The 20,486-nt window shown below is 40.2% G+C and overlaps 1 protein-coding gene across 1 annotated transcript; it reads left to right on the forward strand.

Annotated features, from left to right (window-relative positions):
* Positions 1–206: 206 nt before the first annotated feature.
* On the forward strand, positions 207–12,102 carry cahz (carbonic anhydrase). Its single transcript, XM_031290928.2, has 7 exons — positions 207–491; positions 1,608–1,805; positions 3,539–3,657; positions 8,847–8,939; positions 9,057–9,119; positions 9,299–9,454; positions 11,654–12,102. The coding sequence occupies exons 1-7, from the start codon at positions 458–460 to the stop codon at positions 11,771–11,773; spliced, it is 783 nt and encodes a 260-aa protein (XP_031146788.1). The 5' UTR covers positions 207–457; the 3' UTR covers positions 11,774–12,102.
* The last annotated feature ends 8,384 nt before the right edge of the window (positions 12,103–20,486 follow it).

The raw sequence follows: 20,486 nt of genomic DNA on the forward strand, positions 1-20,486 counted from the left end.
TAGAATAAATGTGTGTGGATGATGTGCGCGCATCAGGGACTAATCCATCTCTGCCGGGAGCGGAGAGATCAAGGATAAAATAAATAAATAAATCCAAATAGCATTTTTTCAACAATCTGCCTCTCTGGATATTCCGAATGAACGACGGCAGGGAAGCAGAGGAGAGGCGAAGAGGTGGAGAGCTCCAGGAGTCGCATCTCTGGATGGCTGCCCTGTTCTCCTGATTGACCGGCCCGCTGAAGGGCCGATAAGCCAACACCCCCCCACCCCCCTACCCCCTCCGCTGTGAGAACTGAGAGGAGACAGCCTATATATAAAGCCCAGCAGCAGCCTTTCAGCGGGCATCTGCCACCAGATCATCATTACCCTCCTCTTCTGCACCTTTTCGACCTGCAAACTGACTTGGATTAATCATTGTTTTTGTGTTATCAGGATATAGCACACAGTAGGAGCAACCATGTCTCACGGATGGGGATACGGACCAACTAACGGTGAGGGTCTCTCATCATGGATGTTCAGTTTTTCTATATGTAACAAGTTGCTGCCCCACTCTGACATCAATTTTGCATCCGTGCAGACAATAATTTGCCATTTCTCAAAAACAATGTCATTACTTAAATATTTACATTACCACAGTAGCATAACTTCAATTTAGAGTTGATAGTTCATTGAACAATTCAGTTATAAACTCAGGCTACTCAACTGGTTAAACAGGGACACATTTGTTCTTTTAAATCCAGCCATTCTGTAGGCCAGTTAGTGGCTACTCTGTAGGTTGTGCAAAACAAATGAAAAACTTAATAAAAAAAATTAAAAAGTGAACTATTGCTAGAGTTTGAACTACCCCAATAATTTACACTGGCTAAAACATAGTTAATTCATCTATAAATTGACTTAAATTGGAACCTTTACTATTCATGGATTATAAAGATTTTATTGAGGTATGAGAAGGATGTGTATGTGTGTGTGTGAAGGATCTAAAATAGCAACAGAAGTAAGGATAGAGATTAGAATTTGCTATCAGTGGTTCTGGTACATAACTTAACTCACTTTCAAGATATAGCCTAATTTAACTTCCATTTTACTTTCTATTTTTTTTTTTTTTACTTTATTTTTTTTAAAATGCTGCTTAAGCTGTAATGCAGTACTAATAGTACGCTAGTAATATCATGCCGACAGAGGCCATTGCATATTGAATAATTGCACTTCTCCTTTCCCTTTGAGTACATTTTTCTGATAATACTGTATTTTTACGTACTCCTAGTGAGTATTTTTGCACTGCGGTTTTGCTACTTTTGTTTAAGTAAATTATCTTAATATCACACTGCTGCTGTGTAAACCTGATTACTAGATTTTTGAACGTGGAACCTTAAATGTTTCAACTGTGGTATCATGTGAAGGATCTGAATACTTGTTGCGGCACTACTGCCTGATAGAGCAAGGAATAAACGGCAAAGAAATGATAATTATTATTTTCTTTGACTAGTGAAGTAAAGATGTTTGAAGAGGTTGGTGTGGAAATACTCCACACACAGAAAATAATAGAATTGTACAAACAATATGCTATTAACATGTACTATTTTAAATATTTGAAATTGTATTTGTAGGACCTGACAAATGGGAAGAAGATTTTCCTGTAGCTAATGGGCCCAGACAGTCTCCCATCAACATTGTCCCGAAGGAGGCCCAATATGACTCCACTCTGAAGGTTCTAAAACTCAAGTATGACCCCTCCAACTCCAATGGCATTCTCAACAACGGACACTCCTTCCAGGTGGACTTTGTGGACGACACAGACAGTTCCAGTAAGCACTGCTCAGCTCCTAGTGTTAGGACAGGAAGAACACATATTGCCATTTAACCATGCACATCTAACACATCGTCATAACTAAATATCATAGGTTGATTTCCAAAACCTCCCAAAATGACACATACGACCATTTTATTTACAGCCACACGGTGGTTAATAATGTGACCGTTCTATTTAATGTAAACGGCTCAGTTTAAGCACGTAGTAAACGTTTTGAAACAGAAATACTTAGGGTGAGTAAAACATCAGGGATTGGCTTAAAATGAGTCACGTAAAACTACTAAAATTAGTTTGTGGCGTGATGTCACTGATGTCATTGTGTCAGAGACTAAGAGCCATAAAACTCATGGGTAAAACTTGATTTTAAATTTCAAAATAACAGTTGAGTTGCTGGTTTCACACGGTACACGGACCATGATCTCCTGGGAAAAGTGTTTTGCGATAATAACTACAGCCATGAGAGGTCGTCATTTTGGGTCATTATGATCTGCTTGTGTAATCGACCTATAAGGTTGTTTTCTGGGTGAGGACAGGCAGGCACATTTCGGAATCTTAGTCGTCCTTGAATACATGTACTTGCTTTGCACAGCTGTTGCAGCAAATATCATTTTCTACAACAGTATTAGTACCGGTTAACTTTATCTGACTGTCTTGTTAATGCCTCCACCCCTGTATGTACTGTAGCAGATAAGAGCGTCAGATGATGTCAGCACTGTTTAAGTATCAGGAAGGTAACAGGATATCTGCACCCCGCCTCACCCTGCTGCACTGACACTGGTTATTCAACATTCATCCAACAGTGCAACTCATGAAAAGCATATCAATATGAATTCAATTTATTTTTGTATAGCACATCAATAAATGTAATACATATGTATAAACTAAATTCAACGCATATAAAACATAAATAAACAGTATATAATGTAGACTCTCTGAGTTTATTATGGCACCAAATATTGCCCAATATTGCAGCAGCATCAGTGGTAAAACAGACGTTAACATGAAAATCCCTAGTCATGAACTACCAGAAGGTTGCAACAGAGACTGACTGATATTTAATATTGAGACAAATTAAAAAAAATAATGTTCAAAACAGGCAGAGATTATGAGTCAAGCTCCAAAAACCCAGCGTGACATATTTCCCATGATGCACCTCAACAATGTCTTTTATTAGAACTTCCCTGACATAGTAAACACCCACACATTTCAAATTCCACACCTCCAGTTTGAAACAGGCTTTTCTGTTATAAATGTGTATTCTCCATGCCGACGACATCAATACGGCATCTTCAGTGTAATTTCATCAGGCTAGGTAGAGTAGTACTCACCAAGACCTTTACTTATGTGAACAATTCAGTGGCGTGCACCTTTAAAAAGTGATGGAGGATGTCTTGCAAGTGAAATTTCACAGAACATGGTTCTGTGTTATATGGTTAAAACAAAGGAAATATATATACCATTTGAATTTGCACTTTTGACTCAGAGAACTAATGAAACCATGCTGATTCCTTTGATAAACAGGACCACAGCAACACACATTAAAAGGAGAATGTACATTTGACATTAAATAGAAACAATAAAAACATTAAGATGTATTATAAACAAGGAGAAGAGCACGTCATTACCCACTGTATGATACTGACGAGCATGGATTTACTTCAATGTTGGTGTTAAATCTGTCTTTTCCTGGGTGCATCTCTAATGATTTGTTTGTTTTGTTCTAACCAGCCCTGACTGGAGGTCCTATTTCTGGAACTTATCGTTTGAAGCAGTTTCATTTCCACTGGGGAGCCAGTGACGACAGAGGCTCAGAGCACACTGTCAACGGCATCAACTTTCCCTGTGAGGTACTGAAGCTACTGGAGCTTCTGCTTACATTCACCACATACACTAACGTCTCCTCAATTCGTGTTATTTGATACACGACTAGCTTGCGTGGTGTTAATGGTGGTACTATCCGTCTTTGTCGAGAAGCTTATAGTGCGTTCCATTTACCCAAGGGGGTAAGCTTCTCCTCGGAACGCGTAGATCCTATGGCACCATTTTGATGCTAACAAGCACTCAGCCCCCGTTAGCATCCCATTGACTGCCATTCATTTTGACGTCACTTTGACAGCGAACAACTTTACATCTGAAGCATTTAAAGACTTTATTTGTCCATTGTTTATTTCTAAAGAAACACGACAATGTATAAAAGGCTCCATTACCTTGTATCTCACTTTATGGCTCCGTAGCAGACGTTTTTGTAAAAATAGGCTAACGATTGTGTCATAACCATAGGACTTACTGTCGCATAGTAGAGGAATTACCGTATAGTACAGGAGAAGCTCGCAGGCAGTTTCGACTTACATTAGCTGTTTAAGTTTAATTACTAATGTTAACTAGCATTTTAGTTAGCAATAATTAGCCTGTGTCCATGTTATCTCCTTACATATACCTACGCTCTCCGTCTCTGCTAGATTGGGAATGATTGAGATTTCTCTTGGCACAGCTACCAGAAGACTTACAACTTTCAGACAGGTTGCTCACGTCACATTTACGTCTTCTCTCTCAGTTGGAGGCTGCTCAGTAACCATCAGCCATCACCGGAAAAGTGCTTCTAATATCCTTCACTGGTCTCCGTCCAGAGCAACAGGATCTGTTGGTCCATTATATATACAGTCTATGCATTTACCTTGGAACTTGGAAGCCAAAGCTGGGAATGACGTCCCACCCGAGTTGAATGCGTTCCATTTACAAGTCGGATTTTCATTGTTTTCATTAGCTCTAGCCAGGTTAGCCATTGTTAGCAATGCCAGTTTATAACAACGCATTACGCTGTTTTTGTGCATACAAACAGAGTGACAACATTGTCCACAGATAGAATATGGACAGCCCTGCGTGTACGACTGATTTAGTGAAACACAAATAACAAAGAAGTGCTTATAACTGTATGTTACTACAGCTTTCACAACTGATGCAGGCATGTTGGATCTTTAGCTGGGGGTACGCAGCTAAAGATCCAAATCCGAGTTCCGAGTTCAAATGGAACACACTATTAGGTAAACAATGTGAAAGTAACAAATCTTTTCAATTAATCTCAGAGTTAATCTCAGGACACTTTACAGAGACCCAACAATTCCCCCTCAAGGGCAAGCATTTGGTGCGACAGTGGCGGAGAAAAACTTCCTTTAAACAGGCAGAACGGTTGGGACACAGAGATACAGATATACAGATATAGAGAAATATGATTCATATCAATTATAGCAGTTGGTATGATGAACAGTGGCAATTATAGTAAGTAACAATAAAGATAATAGAACTATGACTAGAAATAATAGTTGTAGCAGTGCAGGGCGTAGCAGGGCATCGAAGAGGACCATGGCTGCAGCTGCAACCATGACTTAGGTGCCACCCCAATCCAAGGAAATTTGCAAGACAAGAAAACATAAGGACTGGTAACAAGCTCCCTGGAGCCAAGTTAGTAACAAGCATTACTGGGACATGAATGCACGCAGATGGAGAGATGAGCTCAGTTTGTCAAAAGAAGTCCCCCAGCAGTCTAAAACTAAAGCAGGCAAACCTGAGCCAGCCTACAAAGGGTTGGTAGATGAATCCAACAACTACAGTATGAAGAGAAGCAGCGATAAGGAGGGGGTGCTGTGTCTGCAGCAACACACACCCTCCCTTGCAGAAATCTTTATATTGGTTCTTTACACAATAAGCATGGAAACTAAATGCACACTTCCTGCATTACTGCATTACTTCAAACACCACGTTACTCCTCTAGTACTCTAGTACTTACTCTGTATGTGTGCTGTGTGTCTGAAATTTTTGCTGCTCCAACTACGTTATTTCCCATTTTTTGGGATCAATAAAAAATCTATCTATCTATCTATCTATCTATCTATCTATCTATCTATCTATCTATCTGAGACCATTTAAAAAAGCATACTGGGTAAGAACAAATTCAGCACATGAACTGTGGCAACCCTTCGATCATATTCATTGGTCAATGATTCAATGAGCTGGTGTATCTAGTGGAGAGAATAACTATATAAATATTGAGTATTGTATGAATGCAGTGTAACACTTACATTGTAAAAGGCTGTGATACTTGGTACACAGATAAAACTGATACACTGAGTTATTGTAAAACAGTAGGCTAGGCTCTGTCAAGAGTGTATGGCTGCAGCCTGGAGACCTCCTGTCGCATTCCTGGGCGTGTCCAAAGGTAAATATAGAATATGAAATCGTGAATTATTTTCTAAATTAAGTCACGGTTAAGTTAGTGAGCATGATGCAATTAATTGAACGCCATTTAAACTCTTAAATTAACGATATCCATACATAACCTATAGTTGGCAGATTTGTAGCTGTTTGTTGTTTATTTGATGAAACCTGCGATTACTTTACTTATTTTTATTATTAATGCTTCATTTGCAAATTCATAACAGTAAAAAAAAAGGACAAGCATAACATAAAAAATATGCCAAGTGCAAAAAACATAGCTCAACAATGAAGCCACCCACATAATACTAAAATGATTACTCTTTTACAATTATAACATATGAGACCACAGAAAAGTAGGCTACAATAAAAAGGTTTTCATGCCTCCCATTAGAAGGGGATCTGATATCTAAAATTTAGATAAGAGGAGGTTAACCAATATTTTATTATAGGCTAAATCTTTTTAATCTTCTATAATTTCAAAAGCTGCTTTTATGGATATTTGACAACAAAAATTAGGATTAATATAAAGTATTGGTTAACCTCCTCCTTTCTGAAATCATAAAACATTTAAAACTGCATCAGTGTTTAACGTTGACGTTTGTTTAAGCCATATTACATGAGAGAGTTTAATTTCGAGGTCCAAAAGGCGCATCACTGAAGTGTAGGCCTCCTCAAGTGTAATATTGTGATTATACAACAAAGGTTGTAAGTGATAATCAATCTGTATTCAGATTGTGGAGCAATTCGCTCTTGAAATACAAAAACAAAACAACAGACAGGATTTCTAGTTCCTTCCTGTTTAGTCAGCCAAACAATTTCATCTATAGCTTTGTAGAGATCGTGGGATTTCCAAAACTGAATAAATCCAGCCCGCACATATAAACACAAAACTGCTCTGCTAGCTCCATCGTGTTGTAACTAAGACATCTGCTGAAAAAATAACTGTATTCATTTGCATGATTGCTGTATTGTTTAGTTCAAAAACATCCAAAACACCAAAGTACGAAAACATAGCGGACCAGACGCGAGCTTTTATTTTGGAAAGTCGAAGCTCGGGGAAAGCACCAGCCGGGAGGGAATGAGACGGAAGGCATGAGACGGGAGGTCTCCAGGCTGCAGCCATACCCGACTTGCGATTTTTGTTGGGTCAGACCCATCTGCTAGCGATGGGGGGCCAAGACTGAGAGCTACATGGAAAAATGTGCACCAAACAAGCCACTTTGAAATTTTGCTGTTTTCATGAATGCAAAAGTTGGGTGAAAAAACTCTGAACACATCTTCCTTTTTTAAGAATGACTTCAGTGCTTAACTCCAAGTCTTCCAGAGTCATGGCCAAAGCCGATTCCAAAGACCGCTGTTCGCCAGCAGCAGTATCCATCTTCTTTGTTTTCAAGTAGCAGGAAATTCACGCGGAACCGTCACAACTCTGCCGTCCTTATGTTAAGCCCGCCCACCGACACTATACACGATGTGATTGGCCTGACCAGAATTTGGTTTTTCCAGCTCGCAAGTAGGGCTGAACGATTAATTGCATTTTCGATAATATCGCTATATGTTAAAACGCGATTTCCTAATCGCAAAGGCTGCGATTTCCTAATCGCAAAGGCTGCGATTTGGTCACATGACTCGCGAGAGCAATCAGTCTGCACTCTGTAGAGAAAACATCAACTAGCACGCTAACGCTACACTGTACCTTGAGCTGATTTCTGTCATTCAAACAACTCTGAGTTGTAGTTTAAAACTTTTACAGCCACTTTAATAAAATGAAGGGTTTTATTTGGGCTTGAGTCTATACATGCAGTTAATGGATACAGGCACACAGAACTGAAGGCTCGGTTGGCAACGATTAGCTCTGATTAGCGGTTAGCTCCGGTTAGCGGTTAGCTCCGTTATAAAGATATGGAGTGGAGGAGCTGCCACTGAGAGGGGTAACAATCAGACTGATAAATGACGTTCGGGGAGCTTTCACAGCAGCGTGGCCGCGGTGTTTCAACAGTTTTATTAGTACAGTTAATCCCACGGCAAGAACACCAGCAACTAGCTAACGTAACGATAGCCTCTCTGAGCAAGTGCACACGGCAGCACGCAACTTCACGAGGGGGAGGGGCTGGAGGCAGCTCCTCTCTGTGCACTGTAAAAAATTACACTGTTGTGTGTGTGTGTGTGTGTGTGTATATAGATATATACTATACTATATTTTTACTTATTTAACTGTCTAGTGTGTAATTGTGTGTTCATTCTATACATTATTATATTCTTTGTTGAATAATACAGAAGACAAAGAGCTTAAAAAAAAAATCGAATATCGAATCGTAATCGCAATATTTGGGGAAAAAATCGCAATTAGATTATTTTCAAAAATCGTTCAGCCCTACTCGCAAGCCAATGGAGAGTTACTAGACTGACCCTGGCTGCAAATTACATTTGCTGCCGCTAGGGTGCATCCAGATTTCTAGGCTATAAGGGGGATAGTGTTTAACGGAAACCACAATCATTTTTCTAATCTTAGCTAGTCATTTCGGTGCCTAAACTTTGCCTCACGGTGCCCTGTATCCAGCTTACAGTTACCTTTCCTCAGCTAAACTCAACTGTAACGATCGCTTAACATAACTGTCACGCCGGATATCATACGAATTGTAGTGCATGACTTTTCGCACATTATCATAGCCATTTTTGTACGATATCATGCAAACCCAATCATGAGAACGTGTTCTATTAAATTAGAAAAAAAACACACTATAGCTCATGATAGGTTATGGATAAGATGAGATACTGTCTGTAGCCTGTGCCTTAAAAGTCAAACTTGGCTTCTTTTTCTTGTTAGCTTCATCTGGTGCACTGGAACACTAAGTACCCTAGCTTTGGCGAGGCAGCCAGCCAGCCTGATGGACTCGCAGTGGTCGGGGTCTTTCTCAAGGTGAGTCATCAGTGATTCATGCAAGGGGCTAAGTACGTTTAAGAGAAAAGCCAAATAATTAACATTGGGTTTGAGTATTGTTAATTCAACTGTGTGTGTATTTGTGTTGTGCTCCAGATTGGTGCTGCCAACCCCAGGCTTCAGAAAGTTCTGGATGCCTTGGATGCTATTAAGACTAAGGTAAAAACGGTCCCAGAATTCACAAAACACAGATTTTCTGAAGACAATTTCGCTCATACCTTCTATGAACAGCAATTAATAAGTTTGGGAAACTGTCAGCTCAATTTTCATGGTTAACAAGGAGTAACAATTCCTTCCTCACCCCCTCTTTTCCCTCCTTTCTTCCCTAACACCTGCAGGGAAAGCAGACCACCTTTCCAAACTTTGACCCAAAGACTCTTCTTCCGGGTTCTCTGCATTATTGGACCTATGATGGCTCTCTGACCACGCCTCCCCTGTTGGAGAGTGTCACCTGGATTGTTCTCAAGGAGCCAATCAGTGTCAGCCCTGCACAAGTACTTAACTTTCATTACATACTTACTCACTTCAAAATCAAAACGAGTGTTTTGACTATTGATATACTTGCCTTTGGCAGACTAAAGTTAGCTAACTAGCTCCTCTGTCTCTCCGGTCTTTTTATGCTGTTACGAAGGTGTGAGGATGAAGCAATAAGTTGTCAAATTGTACTTTTGTAGCATAATGGTAGTTGTCGGTGCTGCATTGGCTCACATGATTGATCAATCATCGACGTACACTTACGTCCGGACCAATAATTGTACAAAGTTCTTTTCGTGCAGGGAGAGTACCGACTCTGAAGTAGGAGCTAAAAAAGGCCATTTTAAAACGGCGTTCTAAGATCTACGATCATTTGTAGTTCTTGTGGTGCGGACAAAATAAAAAGGGGGGTTCATAGAACTATGAAAAAGTTCCTTGTAATGTGCATGCACATGCACACAATACCCTGTGTGTAATTGTGGCAGTCCTAAATACAGATATTTTTCTTGGCAGCCCACCTGCTGGTATGTAGGTTGGATATTAGGGGTGTGAATCTTCACTGGTCTCACGATTCGATTACGATTATCCTGTCAACGATTCGAAACGATTCGATTTCACGATGATATATGTGAACTCCCCTTTTTATTGTATTTGCTATTAAAAAAAAAGCCCCTTCCTGAATGTAGCGGAGTCTGACAACAGACAAAAAGCGAAAACAACTTAAGGCTGAAAGTGCTCATCTTAAAATGAGAAAATATAAGACTAGTGTCATGCCTCAGGTAGTCTGAGAAGAAGAAACAAAGCCAGTCAATTGCTGCAGAATTAAGAGAACTGGCTATTCCCTCATTAGTCTTAGGTAGTCTTACAGTATTTTTTAAATACCTTCATACACACTTTAGACTTTGATTTGGTAGTCATCTCATTAAGTGTTTGAGCATGGTTTAGGGGGCCAGAATATTGGTCCAAACATTGTCATTGTCAAGAGTGTCAGAAGCCGTATCATGCTTTAGAGCAGGGTGTGGCTGAGCATTGAGGGCCTTCTGTTTTATTTAGATTACACTGACTCCCTTTATCTCCAGTGGCCAGTTTGCTATCTACCTCTTTGCATGATTAACACTGCCACCCTGTACTTTCACGTGACATCAAACACACATAGCTAAAAGGCTTTTTACTTTTAAAAAGGCTTAGGTTTAATGCTCAGTTTACCTTGCCTAAATAAAAGATAAATGTACATGTATAAGGTGTGCTTATATAGAAAACTATTTCCTTTCTGCAGTGTATAAATTAAGCCACCGATGCACAAAAGAACAGCGCAACACTAATAGAGGTGCAAGCATTGCTGAGTGAGCCTGCTGCGGGAAATTAAATCCAAGCTTAACAGCTAGCTAAAGGCTAACTGGCTCCCAGAGGAGTTGTTGTTTATGCCACACTGAGGCTTGCATGCACACACAAACACACACACACACACACACACACACACACACACACACACACACACACACACACACATACACAGGTGTTTTACACTCAACATACACCAACAATATTTCATTGTTGGACAATTTCCTTATCCATCTTAATGCAAATATGTGCAATATGGGACTAGTTTCTGCGTCAGTAGGGCTGTGTTCTGCACCATCATGTGCACATTGTAGATAACAACCACAGCAGGAGGGTGTGAGATGGCTGCCCTGTATAACTGGGGCGGAGCTTCACTCTGGATTTTCACGTTTATCTGTGTTTTTTGCCCCCAACCGCTCCTTCCAGGCAGCGCTGCCTGAAAGGAGCGGTTGGAGGCAAAAAACACCATCGAGCGATTTTCACTCCCGCCACCTAAAAAGAGGCAAGTATTGTCTGGTTGCATTACACAGGTAGGGTAAGAAATTGGCGTAAACAGCATTACTAATCTTGAAACCATTTTCTGTTACACAATGCTGGAATAAGGTTCACTAAATTAATGTTTATCTGACAAATCTGCTACATTTGAATCAAAAATAATAATAATCTGGAATGCTCTAATTGCAAATCAAGTATCCCCAACAATGCCAATGTGGTCTTCGATACTTCGAATTGACAAAATGTAGGTTGCTGTACATAGATTGCTGTATCCGACTGGAGGACACAGGTTCATTGTTTTAAACTTTAAATCTTGATTATAATTTCTTTTATCTATTATTTCCTCTTTTTCTCTTTCTCTGTGTATCTCCTTTTCTCATTAGATGGCCAAGTTCCGCAGCCTCCTCTTCACTGGAGAAGGAGAATCTCCATGCTGCATGGCGGACAACTACCGGCCTCCTCAGCCTCTGAAGGGCCGTAAGGTCCGCGCCTCCTTCAAATAAACCCTGCTTCATCTTCATAGCTTCCTTGTCCCCTTGGGGCTTATCCTTCCCTCCATTCCTAAACCTTCTTACTCCCATTTTTCTCCATATGCAGTCTTTACTTAGCTTGTATTAGCCCTATTGACATTAACTTGAAAAGTAGAAACCTCTGCTTACACTTTTTATGACATATACTACCTGGATGCATCTTGAATAAAATAACTTTGAGCATTTTTTTAAGCTTTGACACTATTAAGACATTGGCCCCATTTACACTTTTCAATTTGAGTGTTTTATATCCAGAGAAAATCCACTCCACCCTCTCGTCCAAATATGGCCACTTCCGGTTTCAAAAAACCAAGATGGCAACAGCCAAATGCCAAACTTGAGACTTCAAAACGGTAGTCTACACACCAGTGGGTGACATCACTGTTGCAACGTCCATGTAAACACGTTTTACAGTTTAAGAATGAAACAGAGAACCACAGCTAATTTCACTGTCATTTTTGTGTAACTTTATTAAAAAATTATGATTAAGATTAAGATTAAGAATTATGATGAAATGATTTATTAAAAAACAATCTGACAGTGAGTGGCTATTTTCACAGACATCTCACTAACATAGGTAACTCTGTGGGAGTAGTAAATATTGTGTATGTGTCTTGGAGAGACAGATGATTACATCTTTTCAACATCTGGCTATAATGCACTTCAAACCACCAAGATCCGATCTACCAAGACGCATTTAGTGACTGATGTGTAAATGGGGTCATAGATTGGGCACTCATGTGCCACTCGTAGAAATATTACATATTACATACGCATTTTCCACCTGGTCAGAGACTGCCTTAGCACAAAAAACGAAAACCTAAGAATGTTAGTCTATATCAGCTAACACAGGTTCCAAGGGACTAGAGATCTACTGAAATTGTCACAAATACTAACACTGGGACAGGAATTCTGACCCCTGATCTTGTTTTGTTTGTAACATGTTATACAATCCATTTTCTCTGTTTTCCATTTATAACTAATAATCTAAATTATTTTCTTATTTATAAGATCAACAGTAATATAATTTTTGTTAACATTGTTGCATTAAAGTGAAAAATGGGGTGATGTGTGCTATATTCTACAATTATAGGCAAAGGCACAAAAAAACTATAAGTAATAAAAAATAATAATAATTCCGCCGTACTTTTTATAAATATAAGTAATATGCTTTGCCTTATTTGAAAATGAAAGCCTTTATCATCTTCCTGAAGCTTCTTTCTATGCATTCCATGCATTTATTGTGTTGTGATATTGTGCTGCAGACAGCTGCTCAGATTGTCAAAGCTTATGTTTTTAATCAATGCCTTATTTTTGTCAATTTGAGACAAAGTGATCATACTGAGTTTGGCCGTAACATTTCGCAGTGCTGACTATACATTTGTGCACTGTGGCAACCACCCATCCATTGGCACTTCTATACAAGTAGGATTTTTAGACGTGGTGGTAATGCTATCGAATGCTCCAGTATGTTGTCCTATACAATTGGCTGATGGTTCGGCCTCAGGCCATGTCTACACTAATGCATGTAAAAAGAAAATGTGACAATTATTGTCTGTGTTGGGCTTCCATCCATTCTGGGTCAATGGAGTTTTTTGTTGTTGCAAAAATCAGCCAGAACCCCACTGACACATCTGCATTACTGATGCCATGGCTCAATTCATCAGTCTACAGTACGAGTGTCACTCCATCTTTTATAAAAACTATCAACTGCACTACCTATCACCACAGTGCATTAAAATGTGCCTTTACAACTCATGTATGACAGAGCTATTAAGCTGGAAAGAATTGAAAGGATCAATTTATGACCATACATTAACATAAGCTACAGTATCAACGTAGGTGATATAATTTTTCTTGAAATACTTGTAGTTTCCCAGCAATGTCTGTAGTCATTACTCAAACTAAACTGAGATCAATAGCAGACCAGCGCAATGCTACTTTCAATGTTATAAACCACTTTCAGAGTGTGGCTTTAGTGAAACAGCTGTAACATTTTAAAGTATGTCACTTAAAACTTCTGTCATATTACAGATGGAAAATGTTTTATTGTGAATCTCTCATGTCATAATGGACAATAATTGTATCAATAAAACTCATAGCTTGCAGATGCCTCAAGTTGTCCTTCTTTCACATGACTCCTAATCACATATTAGCATTAATTTGATCTACAAATTACAGGATTACTCAAAAGGGTTTTGTTATTCACGGATATTGTACTGTTAGCTAGCGGCATTGAGGATAGCAATGTCTGTCTTGTCAGTTGGTCCACTCCTTGGGTCCAGATTAAAATATCTTACCATTGAATGGACTGCCATCATTTTTGTACAGACATTTATGGTTTCCAGAGGATGAATCCTAACAACTTTTGGTTATCCTCTGACTTTTCCTGTAGCTCCTCCAAGAGGTTGATATTTGTGGTTTTGAGTGAATTTCAACAACTGTTTGAGGGAATGTCATGTAATTTGGTACAAGAATGGTTCCCATTGGTGTTCCTATGACGTTTAATCTAGCACCATTGTCAGGTCAACATTTTACCTTTGTTCAATACTTTAGTTTCAACCTGATCTCACAGAATTCCGTGAAATGAACACGGCCCATTAACTCAAAATCTGTGGCAGTTTCACGGAGTCACAAAAAATTCCGTGAAATGAGACAGATTGCCGAAAATTCTGTGATGGGCCCAAGGAAGAATTCTGTGAAATGAACACGGCCCGTTAAGTTAAGGAAAAGGTTGTGGGTGACAACAACAACAACAACGGGACTGTTGGATTTAGGAAAAGAAGAACGGGATGGTTGGGTTTAGGAAAACAATAACGGGACGCAGGACAACAACGGGACGGTTGAGTTTAGGAAAAGAAGAACAGGACGGTTACGGTTGGGTTTAGGAAACGTGACACGCGGGACACGATCACCAGTCTCCTGGTTGAAAGTCCTGTGTTTGACCCATCCACCACTCCAACCAACCTCCCTATGCGGATTTTCGGGCTTTCATACTAGTCGCTACCGTTGTCGCTCCTAATACTACGTCATCTTCTCATTGACTTTACATTGGCATTGTTTTCCGTGGTAGCCACACAGAATTTACACACATTCCGTGCCACCACCACGTAATGCGGTGTTAACAGTTTGTGATAATTTCACGGAATTCTGTGAGACCAGGCTCTTAGTTTATGACCAAATACCTGCAAAACTAAAAAAGATTCACTCTTTTATTATACAAATTACATTCACAAAGGCCAGAAATACACACACCTGCAGACAGGACCCACACACATGGAGAGATATCAGAGCGAGCAGGCTGCCCATGGACAGTCGGGACTTCGGTGCCTTGCTCAAAGGCATCTCAGGAGTGCAAAACTGATGACGTTCCCATCAGCTGTCTTTTGTGTTTAGATGCCAATAAGAAAATGTTAAAACTCAGATGGCTAACACGTTAAACATTATCTGCCACGCATCAGCATGTTAAGATTGTCATTGTGAGCATGTTAGCATGCTAATGTTAACATTCCGCTGTCCTGTTGTCCAGAGTACATTGTACAGCTTTATGTTGGTTCAGTTTTGCAACATCCTTTGAGTGAAGAATTTTACTTGGTTTACCCAAATTTTAATGAGGGCAAATGGGATGCTATAATGAATTCCTTTCACATACATTTCACAATGCAGACTTTGATATAATTAGGACAGAATTATAAATTGAGATTCTATTATAAATCAATTGTAAAACAGTGCTGCTGCATTTGGAGGAGGGTGAGTGCTATTGGCTAGTGAAAGCCTTATGTAACAATGTTTGGCTGTTAGTTGGTGTCTCTACCAACACTCCTTTGTTTGAGTCCTCATCATCACAAACCATTAGCTGGATGGTCTTTGTTGTCCATTTAACAGTCCCTGACAGTCTCTTTCAGTGTCTCAGCTGCAGTGATGGATGGGAGGGAGGAGGGGGGGATGAGTTGTTTTTTATTTTATTTTATATATTTTTTTTTGGATAAATCAGCTCATTCCACCACTGTGGAGCCAGAACAGAGAAGAGCCTGACTGAGATGAGCGACCACGATCCTCTGATGGATGGAGAGGCAGAGGAGCGCAGCAGACTTTATATATGTACTGCTATTACGACTTTTTGTCTCAAAGTATTTTTTAAAAATCAAGTTATTTTTGTCATTTTAATTTTTTTTAAATCTCTGATATTTTCTCGAACACTAATACTCCTTTGTATGACGAAAACTACAACAACCATTAAACAGGAATTACCCTTTCACTTATGATACTGTTCTTTTTTTGTTCTGTTAAAGGTCCAATTTCTCTCCAGTCCTCCCTTGTTCTTGTCCGCTCCTGACTGAGAAATTTGGAAAGGATATTAATGAGAGGAAAGATTGGGCAGCAGCTCCACTGAGCTACAAAAATGGCTAACAATGCCATGTCCACTTCAAATACAAACTGGTTACGTTTACTGCGTGTGTTTGTGCATGTGTAGCGTGGCTGTCAGGATATGAAAGGGGCTTTGATGAATCTCTGCTTCACAGACTAGGCCACTGTTTCAGAGAGAGACAATGACAGACTGAGAGAGGCGAGAGAAACCGAACTCTCGCTGAAGATGGTTTGGAATTTTTAAAGATAAGGGTTGGGTTGTGATTGTAAACATGGTTTTTGTTAATCTGTGGCTGCTCTTCATGTTCTGCTCTGCTTTGATAGAGAGATGCATGACTAATCCTCTGTGTTAACTCCAAATATTATGTAATAAAAGGATTCCCTAACCAACTTCCTCTCTCTGGCACTACGACCACCCATCCCCCCGCCCCACAGTGACATACAATGCCACTCACGGCTGAATGACAAAAGTAACCATGGCAACTGCATGGTCATATCATAAAATATAGAAAAGGGGGGTGGTGTAGAAACAGCTTTTTCATTGGAATGATTTGCAGGCTGAAATGAGCGTTGAGTGTTTTTCTGTAAACAGAACTGTGGCTGCTCGTCCTCATGGGACCACACCTTGATTATTCTGCCGGAGTTCATAGTCTTAGACATATGTATTTGTGTTAATCAGTGCAACACAGTGCTATAAGATTTTATTTTTGGGGTTAGCACAGATATGCACCAAAGTTGCCAGACCTTTCTTCACAGCGCTGCAGAGGAGGGTCTGGCTAGTCCACACAGCACTCCGGGATGGGAGAAAAACGTGCTCTGGTTTATTGGCATTTCTTTAAACTAGAAATTTTCCGATACCGATACCAGTTTTTATTTATTTTTATTTTTTATTTTTTTAACCTTTAGTTATTTATTCAGGGAAGGTTCACTGACAGGCAACCTCTCTTTTGCAGGAACACCCTGATCACATTCACACAGTTACACATTCATACCTGGAAGCTGCCCAGTACAACCACAGTCTGATCTGCTGGCCACTGAGCAGCTCCACTGGATCGGTTGGGGAAAAGGGTCTTGTTTTGGTGGAACGTGCTGGTTCAAAAGTTGTTTAAAGGAGAACTCCGGGCAATTTTTACGTTAATCTTGATCGCTATAAGTATGTGAGTACTGTCGATAGCAAAAAAAACGAGCCGAATCGGTGCTAGCTAACTGGAGCTGCTGCAGCTAATACCGAGAGCTCCCGTTAGCTAAAACGGCAGTTTTGGGGGCATATCATAAGGAGTGCCTTTGTGCCTCTTAACAGACACAAAATGCAATTAAAATGTCTGTGCAACATGAACAGGGCCCTTACACGACAACAAGATGCGTTTTCAACTCTATATTAGAGTTATAGATATTGTTTAAATTCACCTACCCTGTTAGCTGCTAGCTGCCGTCTGGGATGAGTGAGTGTTCAGCCAGGCTTCGGTAATAATCATCAAGCAGCAGTTCCCTGTGTATTTGTAGCATATATATCCATTTTGTGTGCGATCCATCTGGCGTTGGTGAATAGTAGTCTCTGCAGTGGCGAACTGTGTGTTAGTTGCCTTAGCCAGGCTAGCAGGGCCGACCGGCATCCTTCTAATTCCTCCCCGCCTTCTTCACCTGCCGCGGCCGACAACAATCCACGGGCGCCCGCTGGTCTGGTGGATGTCCTCCAGAGGACAGTTCATGCTTTCGCGGCGAAATTTTTGCGGCGAAAAAAGTTTATTTTCCCCTCAAAAATAGGTAATTGAGCACTGTAGTGGTTATGATCATATCAGTGACAATGTAACTACATGGAAACGGGACAAATGATGCCTGGTTCTTGTAAAGTAACAGCGTTACAGAAGGCTAGCTGTAGTCTTGCGCTTAAGTCCCGTGGGATTTCAGTTGTAGCAGGAAAAGGTAAACAGCAGTGTGCAGATGGAAGCGTGGTGTGAGAAGAGTGAAGAGCGGAGGTGTTCACAAGGGAAGAAGCTTGGAGTAACCTATGGAGCTAGAGCTAGCCTTCAATAACGCTATTACTGTACAAGTAACCGTGGGTTGTTGTCGGCCGCGGTAGGTGAGGAAGGCGGGGAGGAATTAGAAGGATGCCGGTCGGCCCTGCTAGCCTGGCTAAGGCAACTAACACACAGTTCGCCACTGCAGAGACTACTATTCACCAACGGCAGATGGATCGCACACAAAATGGATATATATGCTACAAATACACAGGGAACTGCTGCTTGATGATTATTACCGAAGCCTGGCTGAACACTCATCCCAGACGGCAGCTAGCAGCTAACAGGGTAGGTGAATTTAAACAATATCTATAACTCTAATATAGAGTTGAAAACGCATCTTGTTGTCGTGTAAGGGCCCTGTTCATGTTGCACAGACATTTTAATTGCATTTTGTGTCTGTTAAGAGGCACAAAGGCACTCCTTATGATATGCCCCCAAAACTGCTGTTTTAGCTAACGGGAGCTCTCGGTATTAGCTGCAGCAGCTCCAGTTAGCTAGCACCAATTCGGCTCGTTTTTTTTGCTATCGACAGTACTCACATACTTATAGCGATCAAGATTAACGTAAAAATTGCCCGGAGTTCTCCTTTAAGTCGTGCAACAGAAAACTCAGACAGATAGTCTAGCTAGCTGTCTGGATTTACCCTGCAGAGATCTGAGGAGCAGTTAACCATAGTCCTCATAAATCCACCGGAGTTTAGAACACCAACACAAAGAAAGTGGAAGGTGACGGACATCCGGCCGAAAATGAGTGACATCCGGCGGATCTTCATAGTAATCCCTTAAATCAGGGGTGTCAAACTTAACTTCACTACGGGCCACACTGGAAAAGGAGAATCCCATCAAGGGCCAGACATATAGAGTTTATTGATATATATCAAATATCTTTGACTGTATTATTCCATATCTCATATAGTCATCTCACTTACAGTTTGGTCCACATAAAGCCCTGAATAAAGCAGCAAATAAGTCCTTAGAAATCTTAGAATTTAGCAAATCAAGCAAAACAAAGATTATATTTTAAAAGTCGACTCACAGCAACCTGTTTCCCAGGTTTAATTTCGAAAACTCTGCTTCTGTGGGAATTTCTGGGAGTCTCAAAGTCAGCAGATCGACCAAATTCTGCTCTAAGTGTTGTGTAGTTGCCGTTTGAAAAACTGTTTCCTGTCTTTTTGTTTTGGTGCACAACTAGGCGGTCCAACATTTATTGTGAACCTAAATTGATATGCGGGCCGGATTACAACCTGCACATGTGCCTTATATGAATAGTCGTCGATATAGACTAAATGTGTCCTAACCTCATTAGCTGGACAAACAGCAGATCTCCTTATGTACTAGCAAACCATCCTTCTCTGTGTTCCCAGATCTCATTAAGTACAATGGTGAGAACAATGGGCCAAGGTTGTAATAAACCAAAACAATCCTTTAATGCACCCACATTGAAACGGACTAAAGATTGTCCTGACTGTGGCTGAAAGAAAGGTCATGGCATTATGAAAATCAATAGATTTATCACATTTGGGCCTGAATGTCACCATGCAATCTGTCTATTAGACAGTGTATGCCAAAAATGTTCCAACATTATTCCCCAATTATGCTGAATGTGTCATACTGCTGTGTTAAACCAACAGGTTTCTAGCAGGGTGTGCAGATAGTTGGTTTGGTTTTTGTTTTGGCTGATGCACATTACCAAAGGTCAAACTGAAGGTGCAATCTGAAAATGTTTACATTGCCAACATTGACTCTTAGATAATACAGCAAACATACACATACTAGACATCACAAGACTTCACTAGACTGTACTGTAAATCTCCACTTAAATAAAAGAAAGATTTGCCACGAAGGGCAAGGTGAAGATAGCTCTAGTCTAAGTTTTTCTAGTCTGGACAACATAATTAATAAAACAAACTTTTTGGGGCATTAGTAATCCGAAATTAAGGATGTTAAAGAATGAGAATCTCGACTCAAATTATCCATGTTACATCCTGTAAATGACAAGTCATCTATCATTATCACCTCCAAAATTAAGTGAATGTTTGTGAAACAAGAACAGTGTGCATTAATTGGTTTAATTCCTCACAGTAATTATGCACGTTCTTAGTGTTTGGCTGGAGAGTTTTAGGAACAGGTGGAAGAGCGATGGCATTAAACACTGTGCAGATATAATGCGGACAAATGTATGATGGGAGATTTCAATCTACAGCATTGCAGGTTTCAGAATAGCCAGCTGAGACCCTTATTACTGTCTGACTGGAGTTTGACTCCATCTAGTGTTCAGGTTGCTAACTGACACTCAGT

This window comes from Sander lucioperca, chromosome 9, assembly GCF_008315115.2.
Source record: "Sander lucioperca isolate FBNREF2018 chromosome 9, SLUC_FBN_1.2, whole genome shotgun sequence".
Lineage (NCBI taxonomy): Eukaryota > Metazoa > Chordata > Actinopteri > Perciformes > Percidae > Sander > Sander lucioperca.

Bases quoted from the DNA above. Each gene is read 5' to 3' on its own strand.
- cahz (XM_031290928.2), top strand. From the start codon at position 458: ATGTCTCACGGATGGGGATACGGACCAACTAACG. The intron at 492-1,607 runs GTGAGGGTCTCT...TTGTATTTGTAG, and splicing joins GGGATACGGACCAACTAACG to GACCTGACAAATGGGAAGAA. The intron at 8,940-9,056 runs GTGAGTCATCAG...GTTGTGCTCCAG, and splicing joins TGGTCGGGGTCTTTCTCAAG to ATTGGTGCTGCCAACCCCAG.